At 37.9% G+C, this 22,780-nt stretch overlaps 1 protein-coding gene across 13 annotated transcripts in view; it reads right to left on the bottom strand.

Moving 5' to 3' along the window:
* The window catches only part of BCAS3 (BCAS3 microtubule associated cell migration factor), a 366,627-nt gene that overhangs the window by 343,568 nt on the left and 279 nt on the right, over positions 1 to 22,780 (bottom strand). For 10 of the 13 annotated variants that reach the window (XR_008579901.1, XM_054847770.1, XM_054847776.1 and 7 more), the window contains exons 1-6: positions 22,509 to 22,727; positions 20,924 to 21,011; positions 18,043 to 18,097; positions 16,097 to 16,172; positions 14,055 to 14,161; positions 4,466 to 4,547 (exon numbers count right to left, since the gene is read on the bottom strand). Coding sequence is in view for 12 of the 13 variants with exons in the window: in XM_054847770.1 (XP_054703745.1) it covers positions 4,466 to 4,547; positions 14,055 to 14,161; positions 16,097 to 16,172; positions 18,043 to 18,097; positions 20,924 to 20,994 (391 nt within the window). In the remaining variant the exon portion in view is untranslated. Of the gene's footprint in view, positions 1 to 4,465; positions 4,548 to 14,054; positions 14,162 to 16,096; positions 16,173 to 18,042; positions 18,098 to 20,923; positions 21,012 to 21,133; positions 21,551 to 22,508; positions 22,728 to 22,780 lie in introns of those variants that run through there. The other 3 variants (XM_054847772.1, XM_054847768.1, XM_054847769.1) reach the window with 3 other exon arrangements.

Consider the following 22,780-nt stretch of genomic DNA (forward strand, 5'->3'; position numbering starts at 1 on the left):
CACATAAAGCTGAGTTAGCTTTTGAGGTTCAAATTTTATTTTACCAACATCAAAGATGTAAGCAGTACAGGACAGAGATAAATCTGCTGCAAAATTTAAACTTCTAAGACTTTTACATTTTCAAATGTAAAATTACTCTGTGTCCCAATTAATTTCAGGTTTTCATGTTAATTCTAGTTTTCAACCCTTCATCTACAAGGTTCCCTTGGTTTACAGTTGCTTTAAACACAGTACCTCTGATTTCTTTCTTTTATTTCCTTTCTTATTTGCTTTTTTTCCTTATCAATCAATTTGACTAAGCAGTCAAATTCATCGAGAGATGTGGGACTATTATATCATCTTTTCTGCAAGCAGCATAATCTAGAAAATGGCAATAAATTAATTCAGTTCACTGGAGGAATTTATTTTCATAATGCTGAGACATGGAAATAGGTTTTTACGGACAATGACTGATCTAAACTTCAACACACAAGCCTGTCATCATGTACCCTTTAACCATGAATTACCACACACAATGCTATTCCTGCAGCTTTTCCTAGTTTCTTGATTGACTTTTAAACTATACATGCCTACCTTAATAAATAGGATAGCACAAGGCAGAAAGCAGGTATTTGGCTAGGGTTTGCTAAAATAAAACATACCGCTACTACAGAAAAAACTAGGCAATATTTTTAATGCTTCTAGAAAAAAATATATATACACACTACATAAATATAACAGAAAAGCTAATCAAAAGAGAAAAAGCAGAAGAGAAATGTAGGAATATCCAAGACAGAATATTTAATAATACCCAGAACTCAAACTCAGTACCATTTCAATTCTACAAGTATGCATTCATGCAGCCAGTTACCTCAGAAAAATGAGAAAGGCATCATCTAGAGGAAGTGGTGAAAAATTAGAAAACATGTTGAACAATGAATATGAATAATTAGGTTACTGTGGCTAAATAGAGCCATTAGGTATTGTGTGAGAGGAAGCCCAATACAGAGTAACTTGAGTAGTAGTGAGGACATCACAAATTCGAATCATATAAAATGGAGGAGGAGGGAGTTAATACACCCTGATTTTTGCTTGGTTCTCTCACTATCGTTAACAACAATCATGTTACCAAACGTAGTTTCCTCTTCATAGAGAGCAGTAGCTAAATTTAACTGGCAGAGTTCCAGCTTTGGTTTGTATCTACCACTTAATATTTTCTCCCTTCTAATAATCACAAAGTCGCATCGATTTGTCTTCAAACACATCTTTGCATGCTTGTTTTATCTGAAGAGACAGAGAAGTCCAGAGCCCAGCAAACCAGGCACCTGAATACATATAAATAAGTACTAAACTCAATCACAGCATACAGATTGGAAAGTGAAGAAGAGCTAGGCGAGTTACAAAGCCGTGCCAACCAGATGGCTCAGCAGATAATGCAGCATGTGGCACGCAAAGTGCCAGGACTCAGTATTCTCATTTCTAAGACTGACAGCATCCAGGCAGAGATGTTCTCATATTCTGAACACTAGCTACGCAACTTTATCTCTTCTCTTAAGCCTGAAATTTGGTCACAGTGTAAACCTTCAGTCTCCAAAAAGGCCATTTATATTGCAAGCTGTAGAAAATAATCAAAGCCGTATCTACTGTTGAAGGCAACAGCAGATATTCTCTGTCCACGGAGAAGGGTTAATAGCTACATTTTTCAGTGTTATTTACAGAAATCTCTCAATTCTTCATGGACATCTTATCTAGGCTGCAGACCAACCGCGCCACTGACACAGAGACATCAAAGTGCTGCAGCGCTGGGCCAGGTCAGGTCTTGCCTGGTTTGTTAGCTCAGACAAAACTCTGCACGAACACTGCAGTATAGCTGCCAGGTCAGAACAGTTCCAGGAGCCATCTAACTGCTCTAGCATGGCACAGAGCCTGAACTAATAAACCTCACCGGATCTGAGTTGGCAGCGTGCGAGGCCAGCTCCAGATAACTGCACCACGTTCCTGCTACTAGGACCACTTATAAACTGCTAAATCAGATTTGAGGAGGTCTCCTTTGCAATAAGCCTGCATGAAATAAGCCTCTTGAAACAACGCTTTATTATGTTATGAAGCACATGATGCAGCAGAGGATCTAACATCAAAGCGCTATAGTATTTTAACAAAATAGTTGACAAACTATTAAGTTCTGCTACTGTAAAGTCACAAAGTTAAAACCATGAGCTTTCCTTTCACACCTGGGAATGAACTTCTTATCACAGACTAAGATCTGTTTCTAGGAACGTGCCAAATCCATCCACCGAGAGAGTGCTATTTTCAATAATTCCCTTTTTACAGCTTTACAGTAAAATAGTGTTTGAGCGTACTGATGGTAATCAGCTTCTCCTTTACAAATTCCTTTTATTTTTCTCAGAATCATTAAAGCTCATGTGTTAGTTATCTAAGGCCTCTTATTACAGCTTTACTTTTATCTGATTCCAGATACTGGTCAATGATACATTCATGTACTTTTAATCAAAGATTTATTTAAACCAAGCCATGTAAAAAGAGACCAAAACATGCTTTTAAAAGGTTTGACTTAATTTAATATGAGCTAATTTGAATAGTTTTCTAATGTAACAACTATCATTGTCAGATGCTAAATATATGCAACTCAGACAGAAAGAGTAAGTGCATGAAGAAGTTCATAAGCGGTGTAACTTACTACACTGAAAAATCAGAAAGCCCTATTTTTGCTATTAGAAAAAAAAAATCAGAACTTCTAGACTTTTCAATTAATTTACTTCATTTTCATTTACACTTCTCTTTCTCCTCTGTTTTCCTTTGAGAGAGGACGGGGCATAGACATCCAGTACTTAATGACACACATAAGAGCAAAAAAGCATAACTCATCAGGAATTACACAGTGTTCCCAGAAACAGAATAAAAAGGCACAAAATGCTTGTGAAGTATTTTGTTTTAAATTACTTTAACCTATAACAGAGTTACAGAACCACACATACTTTGTATGTTCTTCTGCTCAGGAAATCACCGAGAAGATAAATGTGTCCATTAAACCTTTAACTTTCTTCATTTACTTTCTTTGAAACACCCAAAATAGTTATAATTCACTATTTTTGTAATTAAAATGTAAACAATTAGATTTTAGGCTATATTTTTAGTTCACTAATTAATTTACAATATACTAGTAAAATTTGTAATCCAGCAGAATCTCAGAACACTTTGGTCATACTAGAAGTACATTCTTTTCATCCTCAAAGTAAAACACGGCAAGCAATTTGAACTGGAACTACTCCTCAGCAGCTGTAGAGAATACCTTGACCAGTTGAAGTTACAGGGAAAGTGGATAAGCAAAACATTGCCAAAACAACAAAAAAAAAAAAAAAAAGAGCCAGGACACCAACAGATCTTAGGCCTTTAAGTCTACAATCAGATTTTGTGTTTAGATTGAACAGTGTCATTTTTAAAAGGGATTTGCTTGTTTATGCATAGTTGCTTAAAATTTGCAGCAAGCTCTTCCAGGGGCTTAGCTCTGAATTTCCAAAACAATCCTGTTTAACAAACTAAGCAGCTTGTCTTAGAACTTGATAAAAGAGTATTTAAGCAATAAAAGAGAGGAGGTGCCTATCGGTACTCAAAGGATCATGGTAAAAGTTCAACCACTAAAAAAGTCAAACTATTTCAATCAAGTTTACATAAAATAAGCAGAAGAGGAACAGATTAGAAACTCATACCATCTCAAAAACCACATTCCATTTTCTTGTTACTTTTACTGGAGTGGAAAAGCAGCCTATTTTATAAATGTCATAAAAAGCTGCAATTGCTAAACTTAATGCACTAGTAAACCATTTAAATCACTCCACAGCTTAGAAAATACTTGATATTTTATTCATAAATAAAAAATTTCAATAATCAGAAAAGGATATTTTCTCCTTGTACAAACTATATTACTTAGATCAACTGCTTCTTGCATTAACTCACATTGTTTCAGTTTCAGGTCCTGAATCGGTAACAAAGACATACTATCCTTCTAAAGAGCATAAGAGTTTGGAAGGACATCACATATGAACAGACTTCACAATGCACTATAACAGGAGGTTTTAATAAACAATAATTTCAAGATTTACTGCTATCAGCCACTGCCTTGCTATAAAAAAGTAATTTCAATATTGTAATAAAATATTGATAACAAATATTTCCAAATAGAATTGTTAACATCTTCGGACTGATCTCTGAGCACAGATATACCTAGATATCCTCTAAACGACAAAGGAAGCAGCAGCAAAGCTAAAATCTGAAGATGAAACAGGAGAAAGCACTGGATTACAGAGTAGGAGGAAAAAAGAAGTTATACTTGTAGAAAGCTATTATGAAGGTGACAGTTTAAAATGAATGGGCAAATCTACCTAACAGGTTATAGCAATGATTTGGACAAAGATCTATCTGTAGAAAAAGTTATGCTTAATTATGAACCATATAAACATATACTTACTGATTTGTGGAGCTGGTAAAATCCGTGCAGCTCGAACTGGACCATGGCGCACAGAAAAGAGTTCTTGAGCTTCACCACTGATCTGTGAAACATATGGATTATGAACATACCATGTAAAACATTTATACTTATAAAAATATATATATTTAGTAGGTAAGAAAGTAAGTAAAAAGACACTGTACAAAAGGTAGGTAAGAAAGTAAGTTGGTAAGACATTGCCTTTCTAGCCAACCATCCACAGTTTCTCTAAATGAGAATATGGGAAGTCTTGAATAACACAAATGATAGCAACAAAGATGGCCTGCCTCCAGAAATACATGCCTTCGACTGCATGAATGAGATACCAGCACTACCTACTATTAATGACTATACATGTTTTATAAGAAAAAAGACTTGAAATCTGACTGCTGATTAAAATTAACAAAAATTCAAGGAATCTGAAACGCAAGCATTTATTCCACACAGCGCACGTTTCAGAGAACAATGATAACTAACCAATGATCAAGAGTGGCAAACATTGGTGGTACAAGATCAGAGAATCTGAGATACTGATACATTCCATATTCACCAGGTGTGAAAATGATGTTTAAAAATAGGGGGTCAAACCAATTAAGTTTGTCACTAATGGCAATCTTGAAAAGATTAAACCAGAAGGAGTTAAGAAGAATTTCCAGACTTCCTGTAAATGGTCAATCAGAATGCATTTTCATAACTGCCTGGTAACGGATCCGATACGGAACATCAAACTTCAGGAAAATGGCAAACATTATGAAGCTCATTTCCAAATAACCAACAACTTAAAACAGATGTAATGAGACTAAGAACGAAGCCAACATGTTGGCATAAAGTTTTGCCAAACAAGCAGTTTACAATATCAGAAGTGAGTACAATTTGGAACAAGGTTCTTATGAATCGATCAACTATAAATCCAAGCTAGCTTTTTGAAATGTCATTTTATAGTTGTTCCCATTTCTTTCTGCCTTCAGATCACACATTCAAAAAGTTAAAATACTACTACTGTTTGACCAACACATCCTAAGTATAGTACTTCAGACTCTTAGCTTACTTCCAGTCTTAACCCCGAGCCTCATTATTTATTATCACTGCTTTAGATAACGTGGGCAGAATGAAACCTACCCCACTGAAGCATAAGTCTTTTGTAAGATTACTCTGAAAATGCTACTTACTACAGATGTAGCCCATCATTCTGTAAACAGTAAGTAAACACAGAATGTAGTGAACTACTGCTTTTTCATATTACACCTGGAATAACATCCAAGTGACACAAATTTGGGGAAATAACATTCTTAGCCATTTTGGTTTGCAGCTCCACGTTGGTATGAATCAAGATTACTGTCAATGATGTGATCAGAATTATTCCTGATGGACACAATTTTAAAACTGTAATCAATACGAGAATTAATCCCTTAGCTCTCATTTTATTAGGTAGATGTTCCAATCATAGCGGATTCTCCTCTTCCAGCTAGCAGCATCATCTGAGCAACACATAACATTGTAGGTACTCGAGCTTTTGCAAAACAAGTTTAATTCTCCCTCAGGGAGACCTAGAGGCCTCTGCTCTGACAAGTGTGCTGACCAGATTCTATACAAAACAAAAGAACGATGATCAGAAATCAACTCAGTAAAGTTTGCCGATTGTTTTTAACAGATCAGGAGTTTGGAGGACAGTGTGGAAAATAAACCCCAACATAGGTAACATCTGCATCCAGAAAAGACAGCTTGGAAAAAGGTAGAGTGCAGCTAAGCAGAAAATGAGAAAAATTAAAGAGAGACTAATGAAGAGATGAAAAGAGATGAAGACAGTAGCATGTTTTCTATCCATTGGAACACACCAGCTCTATGAAAAGGGAAAGGAGGAAATGGAGAAGAAGAAAAATATAAGGCTTTGGAACTATTATTATTGGCAATTAAAGATTTTTTCCCCAAAATCATGAAAATGCTGTTTCACATGTGCATGCACACCAATGGCTATGAATGAAAACAAGAAGGAAAAGAAGTAGCAAAACAAAAGTATGGAAGAAGTGATTCACATAAAATAACCCAACTCAATTCAGTCACCTCCTCCTATATTTTAACTATGCCAGCACATCAGCTCTAACTCCAATCTACTTCAAATAAAGTTATAGTCCCAAAAGTAAGATACACTAAGGCGGCCAAACCTTCTTAACTCAGTTTCTGCTCTTAAATATACTCAACTCCAGAGAGCGTGTTTATTTAGCCTGTGATGCCAAGACCTGGTAGAGCTTAAAGTTGAGATTTTCAAAGAAAAGCCTAAAATGTACAAATACAAATGAAGTTTATTTGTACTTCAGCACCTAACATGAAAATCCCAGCTCTGCTCTTCTCATGCATATAATGCTTTTACTTTTTAATAACTAACATTCATTATTTGGAAGGTAACTATTTTATACTGGGGGAAATTACAGAAAGAAAGGTTAAATGGACTAATGAAAGCCATAGGATCAGACAGTGACAAATATGAGATTATAGGTAGTTAAATGTTTTGAGACCGCTGTAATGTGTAATACTGTAGGGTAACATGTCCTTTCCTCTCAGTTTGTGTAGGATTTTTTTCTTCCCAGGAAAGGGGGAATTGTGTAGAACTAAGAAAAAAGCAATTAAAATTTCAGATAACTTCGGCCATCTGCACAGCTCACATATTTAGCAGGTTATATGTTGCTGACTCCTGGGAGCCAAAAAGGAGCAAATTTTAAGGTACATCTCCACTGTAGATTTTGCAATGCAAACACAAGATCCCACCCAACCACTGGCATCTCATTTGTAAAGAAAAAGTCAAATTCAATAAAAAGCACCAGAAAGTTTACAAAAAAATCTGTGTATGACACTACAACATGGGTCAGATTAAAACACCAATACTTAATCGATCATAGCTCCATAAAATAAAATAAAAAATCCCTTAAGAAAACTCTTAAGTTATATGTCCTTAACTGTTCTATAGAAATAGGAAATCCTAGAAGGCATTGGACTTTGTTGTATGCCCTGAATTACTAAGAGTTGGTCGTTCCTCTGGTTTGCCTGGCATTGAAAAATACATTAGGGCTTCAGAGTTGAAGATTTTCTTTGACTTTTAATTAAACTTTTTTTAAAGCACTACCACCAGCAGAAGCTTCTGCTATTTGCAGTCTTATAAAATTCTGAATTAACTGTGGTTGATGCTAATGCCCTTCATTTATCTATATAAAACATAAAACTTTATTACCATTGCTGAGGCCCCATGTATCAATTCTGACTTAAAGCACCATCTTCAGAGCAGAGAGATTAGATAGTCTGATCTTCCTGCCAGGTCAAGCCTTATCTCCCTCCTGAGACAGCCACCATACACAGCCGATCTTTTCTGTGAATGGGACACTTATTCCACAAGGAACTGAAGTGGGAGAAGGAACTACGTAAAAAAAACCCCATAAGCCCAGGCCCATCGCTAAATGGCTAGCAACTTTGTCGCTGCCAGTTTGGGTGACACGTGGGCTGGCAAGTACAAGTAAAAGGCTCCACGTCCCAGTACCGGTCCCTTGAGCTACGCAGTCTCATAAGCATAAACAAAATATAAATAGATTTCATGAACCAAAAACAGAGCTTTAAATTCTTCAAAAAGCACCTGTGAAGAAACTAGGCTGTGGCTGCCATTTTGGATTTGATCCAGCTAAGTAGCAAGTCCCTATGGCAGCTCTCAAAGCTCTTAAAAGTTTTTCCTTCCCATTCCAAAAGCCAAGAATATTTCCAAACAGGTTTCAAGAATTGAATATTAAGCTATAAAAGCAGCTTCAGGTACTCGTTCTATGAAAGAGTGAATCCAAAATGACGGCTCCAAGCTGGTCTGGTAGAACATTTCAGCTTTCCCAGTGCCTGGTATCAAGCCACAAGCCCCAGACGTATGTGGAAGGCTGCAAGCAAAGAACGTGCGATTCAAAACCCAGCCCCTAGTGAAGTCTTCGTCGCTCTCTTCCAATAACAATGGATTGAGCAAGGAACTCCTCCTTCCTCCACTTAGACGTCTCAAGCTACTGCTTAAAACATGACAGACCAGAAATCTGGAGCACTGGTTAATTTTTGATGACAGAGCTTTATTGTTTGGAGCATACCAGTTTGCACCCATAAAAAAAACAGAACAAAAGAAGTTTTGTTCACACTAAGGATAACTAATAGTTTCCAACCATAGAAAATGGCTTTCACATGGTGTGGGAAAAAAAATAAAAATCGAACATACACCAAACTGAAACAAAGTTCAAAATTCAATGTTTAAACTACTGTACAACTCTAAAAGCAAACTATTTGCATGTTAAAAGACTGTCACAGACCACGGGGAAGATATCAGGTGTGTGTGGGTTAATATTCTGCTAGACATTTTAAATATGATCTAGATTATCATGATATCATGTTATAGTATGACAATAAGCAATTGACAGATACCACCACAAAACGCTGATATAATCATGCTGGTTTAAAGACTACTACAAGTCATCTTGCTACTGAGTAAGGAAGGACTGTAGGTAAAAGGATAATTTTTACCATTTTGCTTTAGAAATTCAAACAGTCCACTTTTTCCTTCAAAACAAATCTCCATCTACAGATTATAAGAATTTAAATGCTCAAAGAGTGTTGCAGACATCTAATCTAGTGACTGAACTAAATATGAAATTGCACCTAGCATTTAAAATTATGACAACATTAATTGAATTTAAAAAACAATAAAAGCTTAGAAATTCCTTTGGTTACAGTTTCCTCAAAGTTCTCACTTTGTCATACATTGAGGAGTTTCAGCATGATCAGGCTGCAGAATCCCTATAAAATTCTAATTTGGGGGACAGTTCTACATTGATTTGAATAACTTCATTTCTACAAAAAGACAAGAACGACACAGATAATAATGGAAAGGAGGCAGAATATGGGTAAAAACACCCTTTGTGAGTCTTCATTTTAGCGGTGACCCCATCAAGAAGAGCCACATGGAATGCCGTTTGGACTCTTCTGACACCTCTCACCACATCCTTTTCAAAGGTTGTTGCACATGCTTTTTTCCCCCCCATGGATGTAGGTTATAGTACGAGTTTAACAAAACTTCCAACAGTTCTGCAGTCACTTAATGAGTGTAAAACCAGAAAGTTTCTTACATACTGCTAGCATCTGCAGCGTAAAAAAACCAGAGCCTCAGAAAATTATTCGCATAGAAGTTTTGTAAAGTCCTTAGACATTTGTCAGGGTTACTAGGTCAGGTCACTACTACATTTTTCCAAGTGGCTAATACAAGCTTTAACAGTGGTACCCTCTGTCAGGAAGGGGTCTGGCCAGTGGAGGGATCGCAGCTTACTGTGTGACAAGTGACCAGTCCTTTTCCCAGCTCTAAAAAGGGTAGGATTATGAAGGGACCAAAAGGACCACACTGAAACCCCAGCAGATCGGACTGTTGGTGAACAATTGAGAAAACAAAATGGAACTGGCATGTCTGACTTCCCATATACATCCATCTATACATCCACATATACACACCATCTGCTGCACAACGGCAGTTTTAACAACTTTAAAAAAAATAAATAAATCACAGTATTATTGACAGCAGCATTTAAAGAAATTTAAGGTCTGGCAGTGGAGAAATGGCAGTGTGTGATGCCATCCTTGTTCAACGAGTCCTCTGCATTCCAGAGGTCTCCACACGGAAGTCACCTACCATATGGGCTGACACATCCCTTCAGTCTGTGGCAGCGTCATTATACCACAACCTTCGAGTATTTTTCCCTAAATATATATCTGCACTTGTTATTAAAAGTTCCCTTTGGTAGTTCCCACTTTATTCAACTCCAGCTTGATCATTCTTTTTTTAATTGTAATATGAACCATTAAATTAAGATGATGTTTCTACTTCTGAAGCTTCCAGCATACAATGAAAAAAAAAATTATCTGCCACAAAACCAGCCAACATGCATTTTCCTGAACGGGATCATCTAGAACAGATACTTGGAAACCACATTAGGCAGAAACCAGTTCCAATTGTATTTGAAACATGAAACTGGGAGGAAGAGAAAAACAAATTCCAAATAAAACACAAAACTACACTGCACGATTATCAAATAGGAACTTCTAGTCATACTTTTGTATATTCCCAGATTTCTCCCCACTTAGTGAGGCATATTTTAAGAACACTTTTAACCTTTCCACCCCCATTTCAAAACAAAGATCAAAGAAAAGTCATTTGGATGAACACCTTCCGCTTCTTATGCAATACAGATTTAGACACTGCACTTCAAAACCCCAGCCGTTACTTCAGCACCCAGCAGTCCAAACGTGATTTCAGTCCTTTGAAGCAGCCCTAATGGTATCTTCCATTTGCAAGTAACACTTCTGTAGTCAAAGATCTTACTCCAAGGAGATGTTAATGTGAAACCACTCAGACTGCAGAGAGACACACTCTCCTGGAGGCAGACTGCAAAGGTGTTTAGAAGTCAATGTAACACCATTACAGAGAGTGTCAGCTTAGAAGCTGTCATAAACACTTCATAATCACTCAGACACAAACTGGACTGCCTGCAACACATTACTTTATTAAGTGCTGAATAGAGGTTCAATTGTACGAATAAAAAGCACAATGCTACAGATAATAGCTGCGCTGAGTAGATTTTCACATAAATGTCAAATTGTTGCTTTTTCAGATTGAAAGGCTGTTAATCTACAGGGATCCATTTTTTCTTAACTGGAATAATGCTGCTTAATTACAAGTTAAATACTCAGCAAGATCAAGGAGGAAGGTTTGTATAATACCAAAAGACACAAAAAAGTGGTGCCAAATAAACTCTAAAATCAGTCACACAACTGCCAGATTTTATTTCACTCAGACTAAGTAAGCAAAAAAAGAGATGAAGCGACAACAACATGGGAAAAAAAAAAACCAAACAGGTTATGTTACCTCCAGATTTGTTGGATATACAAATCCTGCTCTGAAAAGGTATTTAGAATTGATGTTAAAGACCATCCGTTCGAGAAACTCGCCAAGATCATCTTACTAACAAAGGAACGATTCCAACACTGACATTACACTAACACATACAAATTGCACAGGTTGAAGCTGTACCTCTCTGGATATGGTCTCAGAATTTTACAGAATATACAAATAAAGGGCTGACAAAATGATGCAATATCTATACACTGACATTCTTAAGACGGATGGTAAAATATTTCCACATTTGGCATTCTTCCCATTTCATTGGACTTTTCCCCCGCCCATTAAAAATACCTCTGCAAAAAATGAACAACACTAAGAGAAACTGTCCTGCAATTTTATTTCCCTTATTTTTCCCAAATATTAAATACTATCAAAATCTAGGAATTATGAAGTGAAATACACTGAGAGAAAAAAAAAAGACAACGTGGCTATTATCCTACTGAAAAAGAGGGTAATATCTGTGTACTCTGTGGACTAACTAGTGGCTAATTCAGACACAAGAAGGGAAAGAAAAAAAAAAGAAAAAAACAACCCACCCACAAACCCAGAGAAAACTCCTCTTTTCCACTAGGAAACATGGATAAGCTACCTTGTACTACCTGCCTGATGGTACCAGTAAACACACTTACTCCACATAAGCCCGGATAAACAAAGTAGTTTAACCCATTGTTTGTTAGTCATCTCCATCAAATTATTTCATGTTTACCATAGAGTAGCATGAGGTTAGAGTTTAAATGCAGACAGCTAATGCAGAACAGGTTACACAGAGCTAATCTGTTTGTGTACCAAAGAACCGTGACTCTCCTCTTTCATTCTTGCTTTCCTTATACATGTAAGGTCCCATCCCACAACAAATTTCTCAGGGGTATTGATAGAGATAGCTCTGACAGAGACACTTTCGTTTGGACACAGAAAGTCACTTAAAAGGGATGCACAGAACTCTCACCTAACCACACAGCAAGGGCATGTTACATACACACACAGAGGGGGAAAAAGTGAAAACCAAAACAATCTCTGATAGACACAAAGCTCTTCTTATTATAGAGTGACCAGGACAAGCCTCACATCAACACAACATACTTCCATACATTTTTCAGAAAACATGCATCCATTTGGATAAGAACATTTCAGCAGGATAAATAAGCTGTTTTATAAAAATTCTTTAGCTTAAGTCTATGTGACTACTCACAGTATCTTAACTAAGTGATCAACTTGTGCTGCAACTCCTGGTGCTGCTGCAGTTGTGTTTCCTCTCTTAGCTCAGTATCTTAGTGACACCTAATGTTTGTTTTCTGTAATACACTTCGAAGAACAAAGCAGCGCCTTTTGGAACTGTTTTAATAATCTGATTTGTACACTAATATAAAACTGATCAGTCTTCAAAATACTGTGCAAAACTCATTATACACTATAAATCTGTTTCTTAGTATTCAAAGTCATTCCAGTGTAAGGCAGATTAAAAAAAAAACAAAACCCAACCCAAAACCAACCAACTCAAAATCCACCACAATCAAAAGATGTGTTTTGCTCCATTAAAAATAGCGCCATGAAAATTAGAATTAGATGTAGTTTCTTGGGACATACAAATAGATAAAATTTCCTATATTTTGGTTAGTTCCTAAATTTTAGTAAAAAGTTACTCAATTTAGTGAAGAATACTAGGTCTTACATCTTTTCCATTAAACTCTCCTTTAAATTCAAAAGCTCAGCAGTTGGTTTTTTTTCTTCATCTCCAGCTAACAATATGCAATCAAGGATGGGAAAAACCAACTCTCCCACAATCCAGTGAAACTCAATTTAACTTAACTTTTGGTGGACAGATTAACATTATTTTCTATTATACTAAGCTACTGGTATATAAACACATGTCCTATGTAGCTAACCGAAAAGTTATAAAAAAAATACGCATTTGTAAAAAAACAATGTATTTTACAAAGGGAAAGAAATCCATCCTCTCTACATTATTTTGAAGGACAAGGTGTTATAAGCAATTTTATTTTTTTTAAGTTAAGAATTTTATGACCTACTGTATTAAACTTTATTCTGTAGTTTCAAGAAATTTGGGGGAAATTCCCCAAATTAAGACCATGTGCTCATAAACCACTCTGAAACACAAACTGCAGGGTGTGTGTATGACAGCATGAAATCAAACCCATATGTACACATAGACTTTAATAAAATTAAAATTGCAAATCACGTACATGACAAACATGTGATTGTAAAATACTACTAATACTGTCATACTTGCATTCCTGGGACAAACAAATTATTTTCATATATTCCACCTTTATTCCTTTCTGTAAGTCAAAAAGATTTCTGCCCTTTCTGGGATACAAACTATTCCATGATGTCCAACACTACTCCCAATTTGATTCTGAAAATTTACTTAACAGAAATAATTTGTAAAAAGCCCTCAAATCTGAAGATATATGAATTCAAGTGTTTGATCTATGCTCAGTATTAATCTTAAGATAAGCGTATTACATCCAAACCATATGACATTGATGGTAAATGTTGGCTCTTTCCACTTCAATAAATTAAAATATTAAAGTAATAACACAACATTACAAACAAAAGAAGCCTCTGGCATAGAAGTGAAGTGAACTCTGTACTTACAGGTATGCTCCAGACTTGCATTCCATCACTGTATCCGATCATTAGCAGTAATGGTGGTTCATTCCCGGTGCTATGTATTTCATGAAACTCCATATTCCTTGATGTATCTAAATTGGGTTTAAATATCAAAGCTGTTATAAACAGGTTAGGATCAACTATGGCTGGTGTGAGTTATAGTAGATGGTGTTCTCTCATTGCATGTTTCTGTTGCCATAAGTAAAAGCAAGCAAAGTGGTTTAAATTTTTATGCCTGGAACAATACTGAAATATATTCTTTTAGGTAAACATAATAGAACTGTTAAAGTTTCACAAAGAGGTTAGAAAGCATTATAATTTAAAATGGAGAAAAATTTTCTGGATTACAGTGTGGGTTGTCACTAAATACCCGAAAAACTTCTGCAATTCTTTTCCCAATGATTAATAAAACATGGTAAATTTTTCAAATAGAGAAAAATTTGCAAAGGAGCAACAAAATAAACATTAATACAGAAATTACAAATGCACAGACTGGTCAAAACTATTTCTAGATACTACGTAATTAATCTTCAAATCAATCTTACCAAAAGAATAAAATCCCCAGGAAGAAAAGTGCTACAGAACATAATAATCAAAAATAATAAGCTTTTCTTGAGTAAGGCCCTCTAAAACTACATTTTCTACCATGACAGAATGAAGAAAAGCTCACTGCAAGCAGGTGAGCATCAAAGAAAGAGAGGAAATATTTAGGATGGTGAAAGAGGATGTATTCAGGCCCAATCAGATTAGGCTGCATTAAAGTAAATTTAAAAAGAATAGGAAGGATTCTGAAAAATATTCTAAAGAGTTTTTGTTATACTGTAGTAAAGAACCTATAGAGGGAGTGCCTGAGATTTTTTAAAAATAAATATATGAGAAAAACAAATACACAAGCAAACAAACCTTAACTAGCCTAAAGCTGTACATAATGCCATGTACAGGTTGATAGGTCTTTTCTAGTTCTAATAACCATGAATTTATGAACTGCCAGCCTCTGTGCCATTTTAACAGCTGGAAAACATATAATCTTCACTATTAACTTCTTGGAAAGGCTGAAAATTCCCCATCACAGCTCTGGCTGTGGTTGCTATTACTTCATCTGAAACCAGAATGAGCCTCTACCATAGAGCTCTAGACAGGGAAATAAGATGGCAGACGAGAAACAGCAATTTGCTGAAAAACTTAAATCCAGTGTTCGCCAGAAGGCAGGTCCTTAGTTCCCCAGCTACGACAAGCACACATACCACACACCACAAGCAACCCCAAGGTAGTCAATTAATTCAAGAAGTAATGACCTGACAGCAGCATTCAACCATGTCTCAATTCAGTCTCTAACCTTCCTTATTCAAAAAAAGGTAACCAGGATAGACAGGTAAAACAGCTCAGATCTCAAGTGGGCATCCACTTGATGCTCTTAGAAAGAGCTTGTAACAATCATAATTTTCTCTTAAAAAGGTCGGAGATCTGTCTTCTGCACTAAGTCAGTAGTCTGCTGATGATTCATTAAGATACACTGGAAGTGATAAACAAGTTTACATTTTAAGAATATTTTGTGGCTCTGCTCTATTATTTCCCCGAAAGACATCATGGAATCTCCTGCTCGTTTTACCCAACCACTCTTCCTTTCTAGGTTATTCTGAATTCTAACACACCACTGAAAATGTACCTGGGACCTGGACTGGATTCACAGTTAGACATTCTGGCTTTAAATATCAAACAGTAGATTAAACACATTTAGTTCCATGCTTTGTTTTCAACTACCTTAAGGAAAAGAAATGAATTTTATTTTTTTTATTTGCCCCTCTTCCTAAGCAAGAGTTAGTTTGCCTTTAGATGAAGTCACAAGGCCTACTTGTTCTATTTGGTAGATATCGAACAAAAGTGCAGTTATTCACTTAGAATTTAGTCTATCTAGAACAGGGAAATTAAAGACTTAGAGTCAACAATGCTTACTGATAAAGCTGACTGAAATTATTGTACATGGACCCCAAAATCACAAAAATAAGTGAGAGAAAATGAAGCCATACCATTTAAATCTGCATTTTCAAATCTGACCCAGATGATCTTCTCCTTTTCTTCTGCTGGTGGGGTACCACTGTAGGCCTGGACAAAAAGCAAAAGGGTTGAAATAAGAAAGTTTAATACCCTTTTTCTCCCTCTATAGACCATAGGAGGGAACATCAGTTCTTATCATCACCAGTACTCCTGTGAGGTTTTGCTTCAAAAATGAATGGTGCCATGATCAACGTATACCAGGAAGCGTAACATCAGTTACTCATGTCGAAATGACAAGACATAAAAGTCTTCTGGAGCAGGTTAGAAATGCCACGTGACTTACAGCACTTTAGCCAAACTAAAATACCATGCCTTCCACGATCTTTAACTTTAGCAGTCGTACGCTGCTTCTAAAAGCAATGTTAGAGGTTCTCATTGTGAGGCATTTTTACTTTTAAAATTCTCTTTAATTTAAGAGACCTTAACTACATAGCTTCTTTTACTGACATATTTTAGTTATGTTTGTGGCATCTTTAGTATAGCCATTTAAAAGAGAATAAACTGTAATTCCAGTAGAACAGATCCATGTTTCAGTTCTGTGTTCTACAGATTTCCATAAAAAGATGAGATACAAAAAGAAACTGTGAAGGAGACTTGTAGTGTTTCCAAACTCCAAGTTTTACAGTTCTCAGGAGAAACTGTGGTAGTAAGAACGTGAGCTACAGTAGAAATACCTTCACTTCCAAATGAATTATAACAAAATACTGTGCAGTATTTTGGATTAAATATGAAAAGAGCTTGTATAATCACTTAATACATGCCAGAAAAGCAATAACATGAACTAAAAATACAAATTTAAAAAATAAGTGTGGGTATTACTTTTCAAAACAAATCACATTCCATGCTTCCAAGACAAACTGATTTGTAAAATAAAATACAGACTGTATCCTTTAACTACAGAGGGGAAAAAAAGGGGGTGTGTGTGGAATGCAGCAGTCTTTTAAATGAAAGTATGACTATTTTTAATTTTGACCATGAGTCCAAAATGCATTTCACAAATTAACATTAGTGAGGGGAAATTTTGTGTATTATTTTTGAAGAAATTCATGACTAAGATAATCCTTCAAATAAGAACCAAGACAGTTTCCTGAGGCTACAGGCAATTAGCTGCAATGCTTCGCCACTACTGACTACAGCTTTCCCAAACAGTAACAAAACAAAATCGGTTTCCCTCTGCTATCAAAAGGCCCGTGAGCAATACAGAAGCGACTGTTCCAGTTCACGCTGCTGCTACCTGCAAAAACTATGACCAAGAGCAGATGTAAGCATCATAGTTATTCTCCAAAGAGCAAGATCCCGGCGGGGGGGTGGGGAAAGCAGAGCGAGGACTCCTGTTTTGCAAAACTCAGCATGCTGAGAACAACGGGTTAGGCAGAGCTCCACAGTCCCACAGTAGCCAGGACACTCTGAGGCAACTTAAAAAAAGAGGGAGTAAAGGAGGCAAAAGAAACTTTCTCCTTTTCAGCCAATGATAAAAGCTAAGGTGAGAAAAGGTGTCTACAAAGTTGTTTAACAACCAATTCAGCCAGGGTTCATACATAGGTTTTCCACTACAACCTGGAAAAAACCTATTTGTAAGAGGCAGAGCAAGTAGTATGCCCAGTCTCTCTGCTTCCCAACTATTCTATTACCAAAATTATCATAGGAAAAGGCTGCAATCTTCCTCCTGCTATTTATATTGCAATTCTTCAACTTCTGGGTAGCTAAGACTTTCATTTAAATTATTACCTATCGGAGGAAATCTGTAGGCCAAATTTTCAGATGGCATGCAGTCTACACTTTCAAAAGTCTAGTCTCAAGACTCACATTTTAAAAACCAAAAATTTGGCTTTTGTTATTCAACGATATTTTGGTCCACCTGACACACACTTCAACAGCGTTATACACCGAAGAAATAGTTTTAAAGATCTACACATACCTGTGGCACAACATCTTGAAGAAACGTAACAACGCTTTCCATATATGACTGTTCCCTTGAAAACAAAAGGAGAATTTTTAACTACCACTGAAGCTTAGAAACAGTTGGGAATATATTAAATAAGACATATCACCAGAGAAAACATGCACGATCATTAGAAGAAAGGAAAATACTAAGTATACAATGCAGTTACTTTAATATACTGCCAAGTACTCTGATAATATAAATAGTGGCCTGTAAAAAGCTATGTGATATCCATTCATGAAATAATTGCTTATGGGAAAAGTATAAAATATAACAGGCAAGAAATAAACCATGCTCTCCACATCAGAGTGGCTGACTAAAGTAGAACAGGCATTTGGAAATTATTCTTCAGTATTTTTCTACTTGATTTGGATATTAAAACATGAACATGAGGACTCTCCTCATGGGGCAAGTAAACTTTAAGACCTCATATGCATTATGTACAATGATGAAATAAGTAGTAGCGGTTAGGGGCAGGAGATGGAACAAAATCCTAACTAAGAATAGTAAGGGGGTATTTTCAGATAAGATTTTATAGCTTGGGAAGCTATTCCTTCTTCGAAGTTCATTAACACCAATGATTTAGAATAGTATATAGCACAAGATACATTTGTTCTGGTAGATTCAAACTAATGCTTTTATTAGCTTATCCCTGCATGAGTGCCGAGTCTCTTGTGTAACTGCTAAGCAACGTACAATGTGGGTTGACTATATCAGACGGTGTTGAAACAACACAAAAAGTTTGTGTTTTCTGCAATGAGTAATACTGAAACATGCTGGCAACAAGAGCTATCTTCATAAAGTCTGAGACTATTTAAAAAAAAAAAAACAACTCTTTAGACAACAGCTTTGGCAGCCCCCAAATCAATTTTTACATTGGTAGTACATTTTCCTGTGCTAACTCAAGATTTCTAACAGCAACAAAGAAAAATCATAAACTAGGAAATCCAGATTCTTGATGCCCTAAGGTACACGTTTTCTTTGTGCTTTCTGAAACTGTGCTGTGTAAGATTATTTTAATAGAAATTGGAGCGGTTAGTATTTAAGAAGTACTCTGCCCTATACAGAGCAATGCAGAAGATACTTAGAGTCAAACACTACAACACCTGGATCAGCTTAACTGGTTGACTCCCTTCTGAAAACAAAGATAAATCTAAAACATGAAAGTGTTAAATTTTAGAAAGCTTATTCCAACTCATGACAAAACTAGACTTTGTTCAGCAGCCCAAGGATTACTGCATCAAAGTTTGTCTTATGCTCTAAGCTGAGGCCTCATAAATGAGCTGTGGTTTCTAGAGCTACTTCTTCTTTGATTTATGTAGGTCACCAGAACTGTCTTTGTATACCTTCAGAGCCCTTTATTACCTAGCAATAATACTTGTCTACAGGTATAGTATTAAATACAGCGTTTGAAGTTCTCACGTGAATGCCTACCAGCAAGAGTCATACTGTCTTCATTTTTCAGCTCATGAATTAAGTACTGTTTTTCATCCTCCCCCCCAAGTACACCTTGAGACAAAGTTGATGTTTGGGAAATGTTTTATTCAGTGATTGTACTCTAAGTCTCTCCTGAAGTTAAAAAACTTCCAACAAGATATCTTTAAAGTGCCTAAAACCACCCAAAACAACAACAACAAAAGCCACCAAAACAAACCTTCTGCTAGTAAGAATCTCGGAGTTTAACATAAGCAGCAGAACGCTGCAGCAGGCTGCTCAACATACACAAACTTGCATCAGAAAGACCAAAATTTTTGAGGTGGAAAGACATACCTCAGAAACAAGCCACCATATTCAATAAAACAACAGAACAGAACAACACTTATTCTTACAGTGTTTTTCTATTATTATATTTTTAAGGTGTACTTTGAAGAACAGGTGATTACAAACAGAAATGTGTTTGTTGAGAAATTCTGCAACATAAAAAAATGCTTATTCTATCACATAGCTGTAAGACAAACCTCTAACACAACTTTTTGTGTTACAATGATAGGTTTCCTTATGCTCCCTGGTAAAAATAAAGTGAACCTTGATGTTGAAATACACAGCTACCTCCAGTGGCAAGCTAATAGCTGCTAAAACTGGTAGTACAAGTGAACGTTTCAGTACAGCGCCATTTTGCAGCAGCAATTCAGGAGTATAAACATGTCCAGGAAAAAAAACAACTGCTACAAAAATCCTTTAACAAAGATGAGGCCTTAAATCTTCCAGACTGTCTTACTAAGCTCTTTTGCCACGAAGGTCTTTTCATGTGAACACAATGAAAATAAGGATGCCCAAGCAGAAAGATGGTTGCTTATGTGCTCTGACTGGAGAGAGGTGGCTTCTTCCTTTGTTCTTGGTTTTGGTCTCTTAAGCAGGAAAGATTAGAATCCACAATTCTACTTACCGAAGGCCTTTAATGACTGGCTTCTATGGTTTAATATATCCACTCCTGTGACAAGGTATTATTAAAAAGAACAGGAAGAAAGGAACATGCTACACATGTTCCTTCTAGATTAAGAAGTTTGCAATCATTGATCTACAGCTAGTGCGGTGTTTGTACAGCAACCAAAACTGTGTAAACAAACAACAAAACATTGCAAGATAAAGTATTCATCTTTAAAACATGCACTTTGAGGGTTTTGGTGTATTAAGCTAAAAGCATCCCATTTATGGAGACGGTCTGACCTGCACACTCATAGGAGACAGGAATGCAACATCTGTTTAGTTTATTTTATTGGGAGATATTCAATGCAACAAAACTGTACTGTCAACACAAGCTCTCACAGCTGGCTTTGAAAGAAAATTCAGGCTAGGTTCTTCTACAAGAAAATTAAAAACATTTCAAATATGGGCTACTCTACTAGAACGTGCTTACGTGACAGCTTGCGGGCGCACAACCACTCCTCCAGTACATCTACTAGGGCGGCGTGGAGATTCTGTCGCCATTGTTTCTTTGCAGATACCTATAAGAAACACGTTTCTTTTCAAGAAAAATTTCTATCAGGATTATTTATTACACCAGTTCTTGACATATTCTTCAGGATCATAAAAACCTCTTGAAGAAGGAAGCTTGACTTATACAAACCTATAAGGCATTATGCCCCTATACAGCACTCTTGAAAAAACCAACCAAACACCTTCTTTTTTCAGAATCTCAATGACTACAGCTCCTGCAATGTATGTAAAAGCAAAAAAAAGAACATGGACCTGCATGATAAAGTAGAAAGTTGTCTTCAAACTGTACATTAAAGAGAGTGGTACAGGCACACAGTTATCACCATTATGTAAGACCATTATTTACTAATGGGCTGTTATCTTAGAAAATAATTATATAAAAATAACGTACAATCACAATTGCAGTGTATTGTACTCTTGAGAATCCGTAATGGGTTACATTGAAGCTAACACAAAAAGCGTGATGGAACACATTCTGCTTTTTACGTCAGCTTTTTGTGCCGCCTTCACGTTTTTCTTCATGCTTCTGTTCTTCCACATGAAAATTCAGCATCGCATTCCTAAAGGCAAAAAATCCACCTGAGGAGCCCCACAGATCCCAGCCCCCTCTGCAGCCCGCCATTCCGCTGCTCCATTGTCCCCCCGCCCCAAACCACAAACCTCTCACATGAAGTGAGAGGAAAAGCCAAATCCCCGATGTGGTACCAGTCAACAGCACCACTTCACGTTTGGGCAATCTTTGTGAGAAACATCCCATTAAGCGAGGCAAGAATGAACACTGAGCCCCACAGAAATTAATAACTAAACCTTCAGCAATACAACTGAAGTTTGACACACACGCCAAGTAACCATAAAAGAAAAAAAAAAAAACCCAACCCAGCACGTAAAGGGCAAGATATCACTTCGTGTCACGCCCTAATCCAGCGGGACACCTGTGCGACCGGTGCTCGCTGCGTGCTGTCACGGGCACCGCAACTTCCAGCGCCTGAGAAGCTGCACCACCGGGGCTGTGCCGCGCGGGAGCCCTCCCACAGGCGGGAGCACCGGCCCCGAGCGGCGGCGGCCGGAAAGCCCTGAGCACCCTCAGCCACCCGCTGTTGAGCAACTCCAGAACAAAACGCTCCAACCTGACCGGCCTCTCCCCCGACTGCCGCCCCGTGAATCAGGCCGCGGCCATCCGGGGAAGCGCCGAGACCCACCGGACGCCCCTCTCCGTACGCCCTGCGCCCTCCCGAGCCGGCTGCCGGTGACCCCCCTCAGGCCCCCGCCCTGCTCGCCGGCCCCCGCCCTCCCTCAGGCCCCCGCCCTGCCCGCCGGCCCCCGCCCTCCCTCAGCGCCCCGGCCCCTGCCCGGCCTCACATCCCCACACTCGCCCTCAGAGCCGGCCACAGAGCTTCCCCCGGAGCCCCGGCCCGTCCCACAGCCCCCACCCAGCGCTCCCGGCCCCGGTCTCGGCCCGCGGGCGCCAGTCCCGTCCCCGCCGGCGGCCGCCCCGTCCCCCTCACCTGCCGCCTCTCCCCTCCGCCCGGCTCCTCACTGACAGTGTTTGGGACCCCCACGGGGAATGACACCCAGCGCACCGCGCGCTGCTAGCCAATCAGACGGCTCCGAAGGCGAGTTGCTCCCTGCTGACGGCCAATCCCCGATCCCGCTCGCCAACAGTAGGCGGGGCGCGGGGGACACGGAGAGCGGCTGCGCCCCAAGCTCGGTTGAGACGGCGAAAGGCGTCTGACGCTGCCCCCACCCGCAGCTTTGTTTACATCGGGATCTCGCGAGA

The sequence above is a fragment of the Grus americana genome, chromosome 19 (genome assembly GCF_028858705.1).
Source record: "Grus americana isolate bGruAme1 chromosome 19, bGruAme1.mat, whole genome shotgun sequence".
Classification (NCBI taxonomy): domain Eukaryota; kingdom Metazoa; phylum Chordata; class Aves; order Gruiformes; family Gruidae; genus Grus; species Grus americana.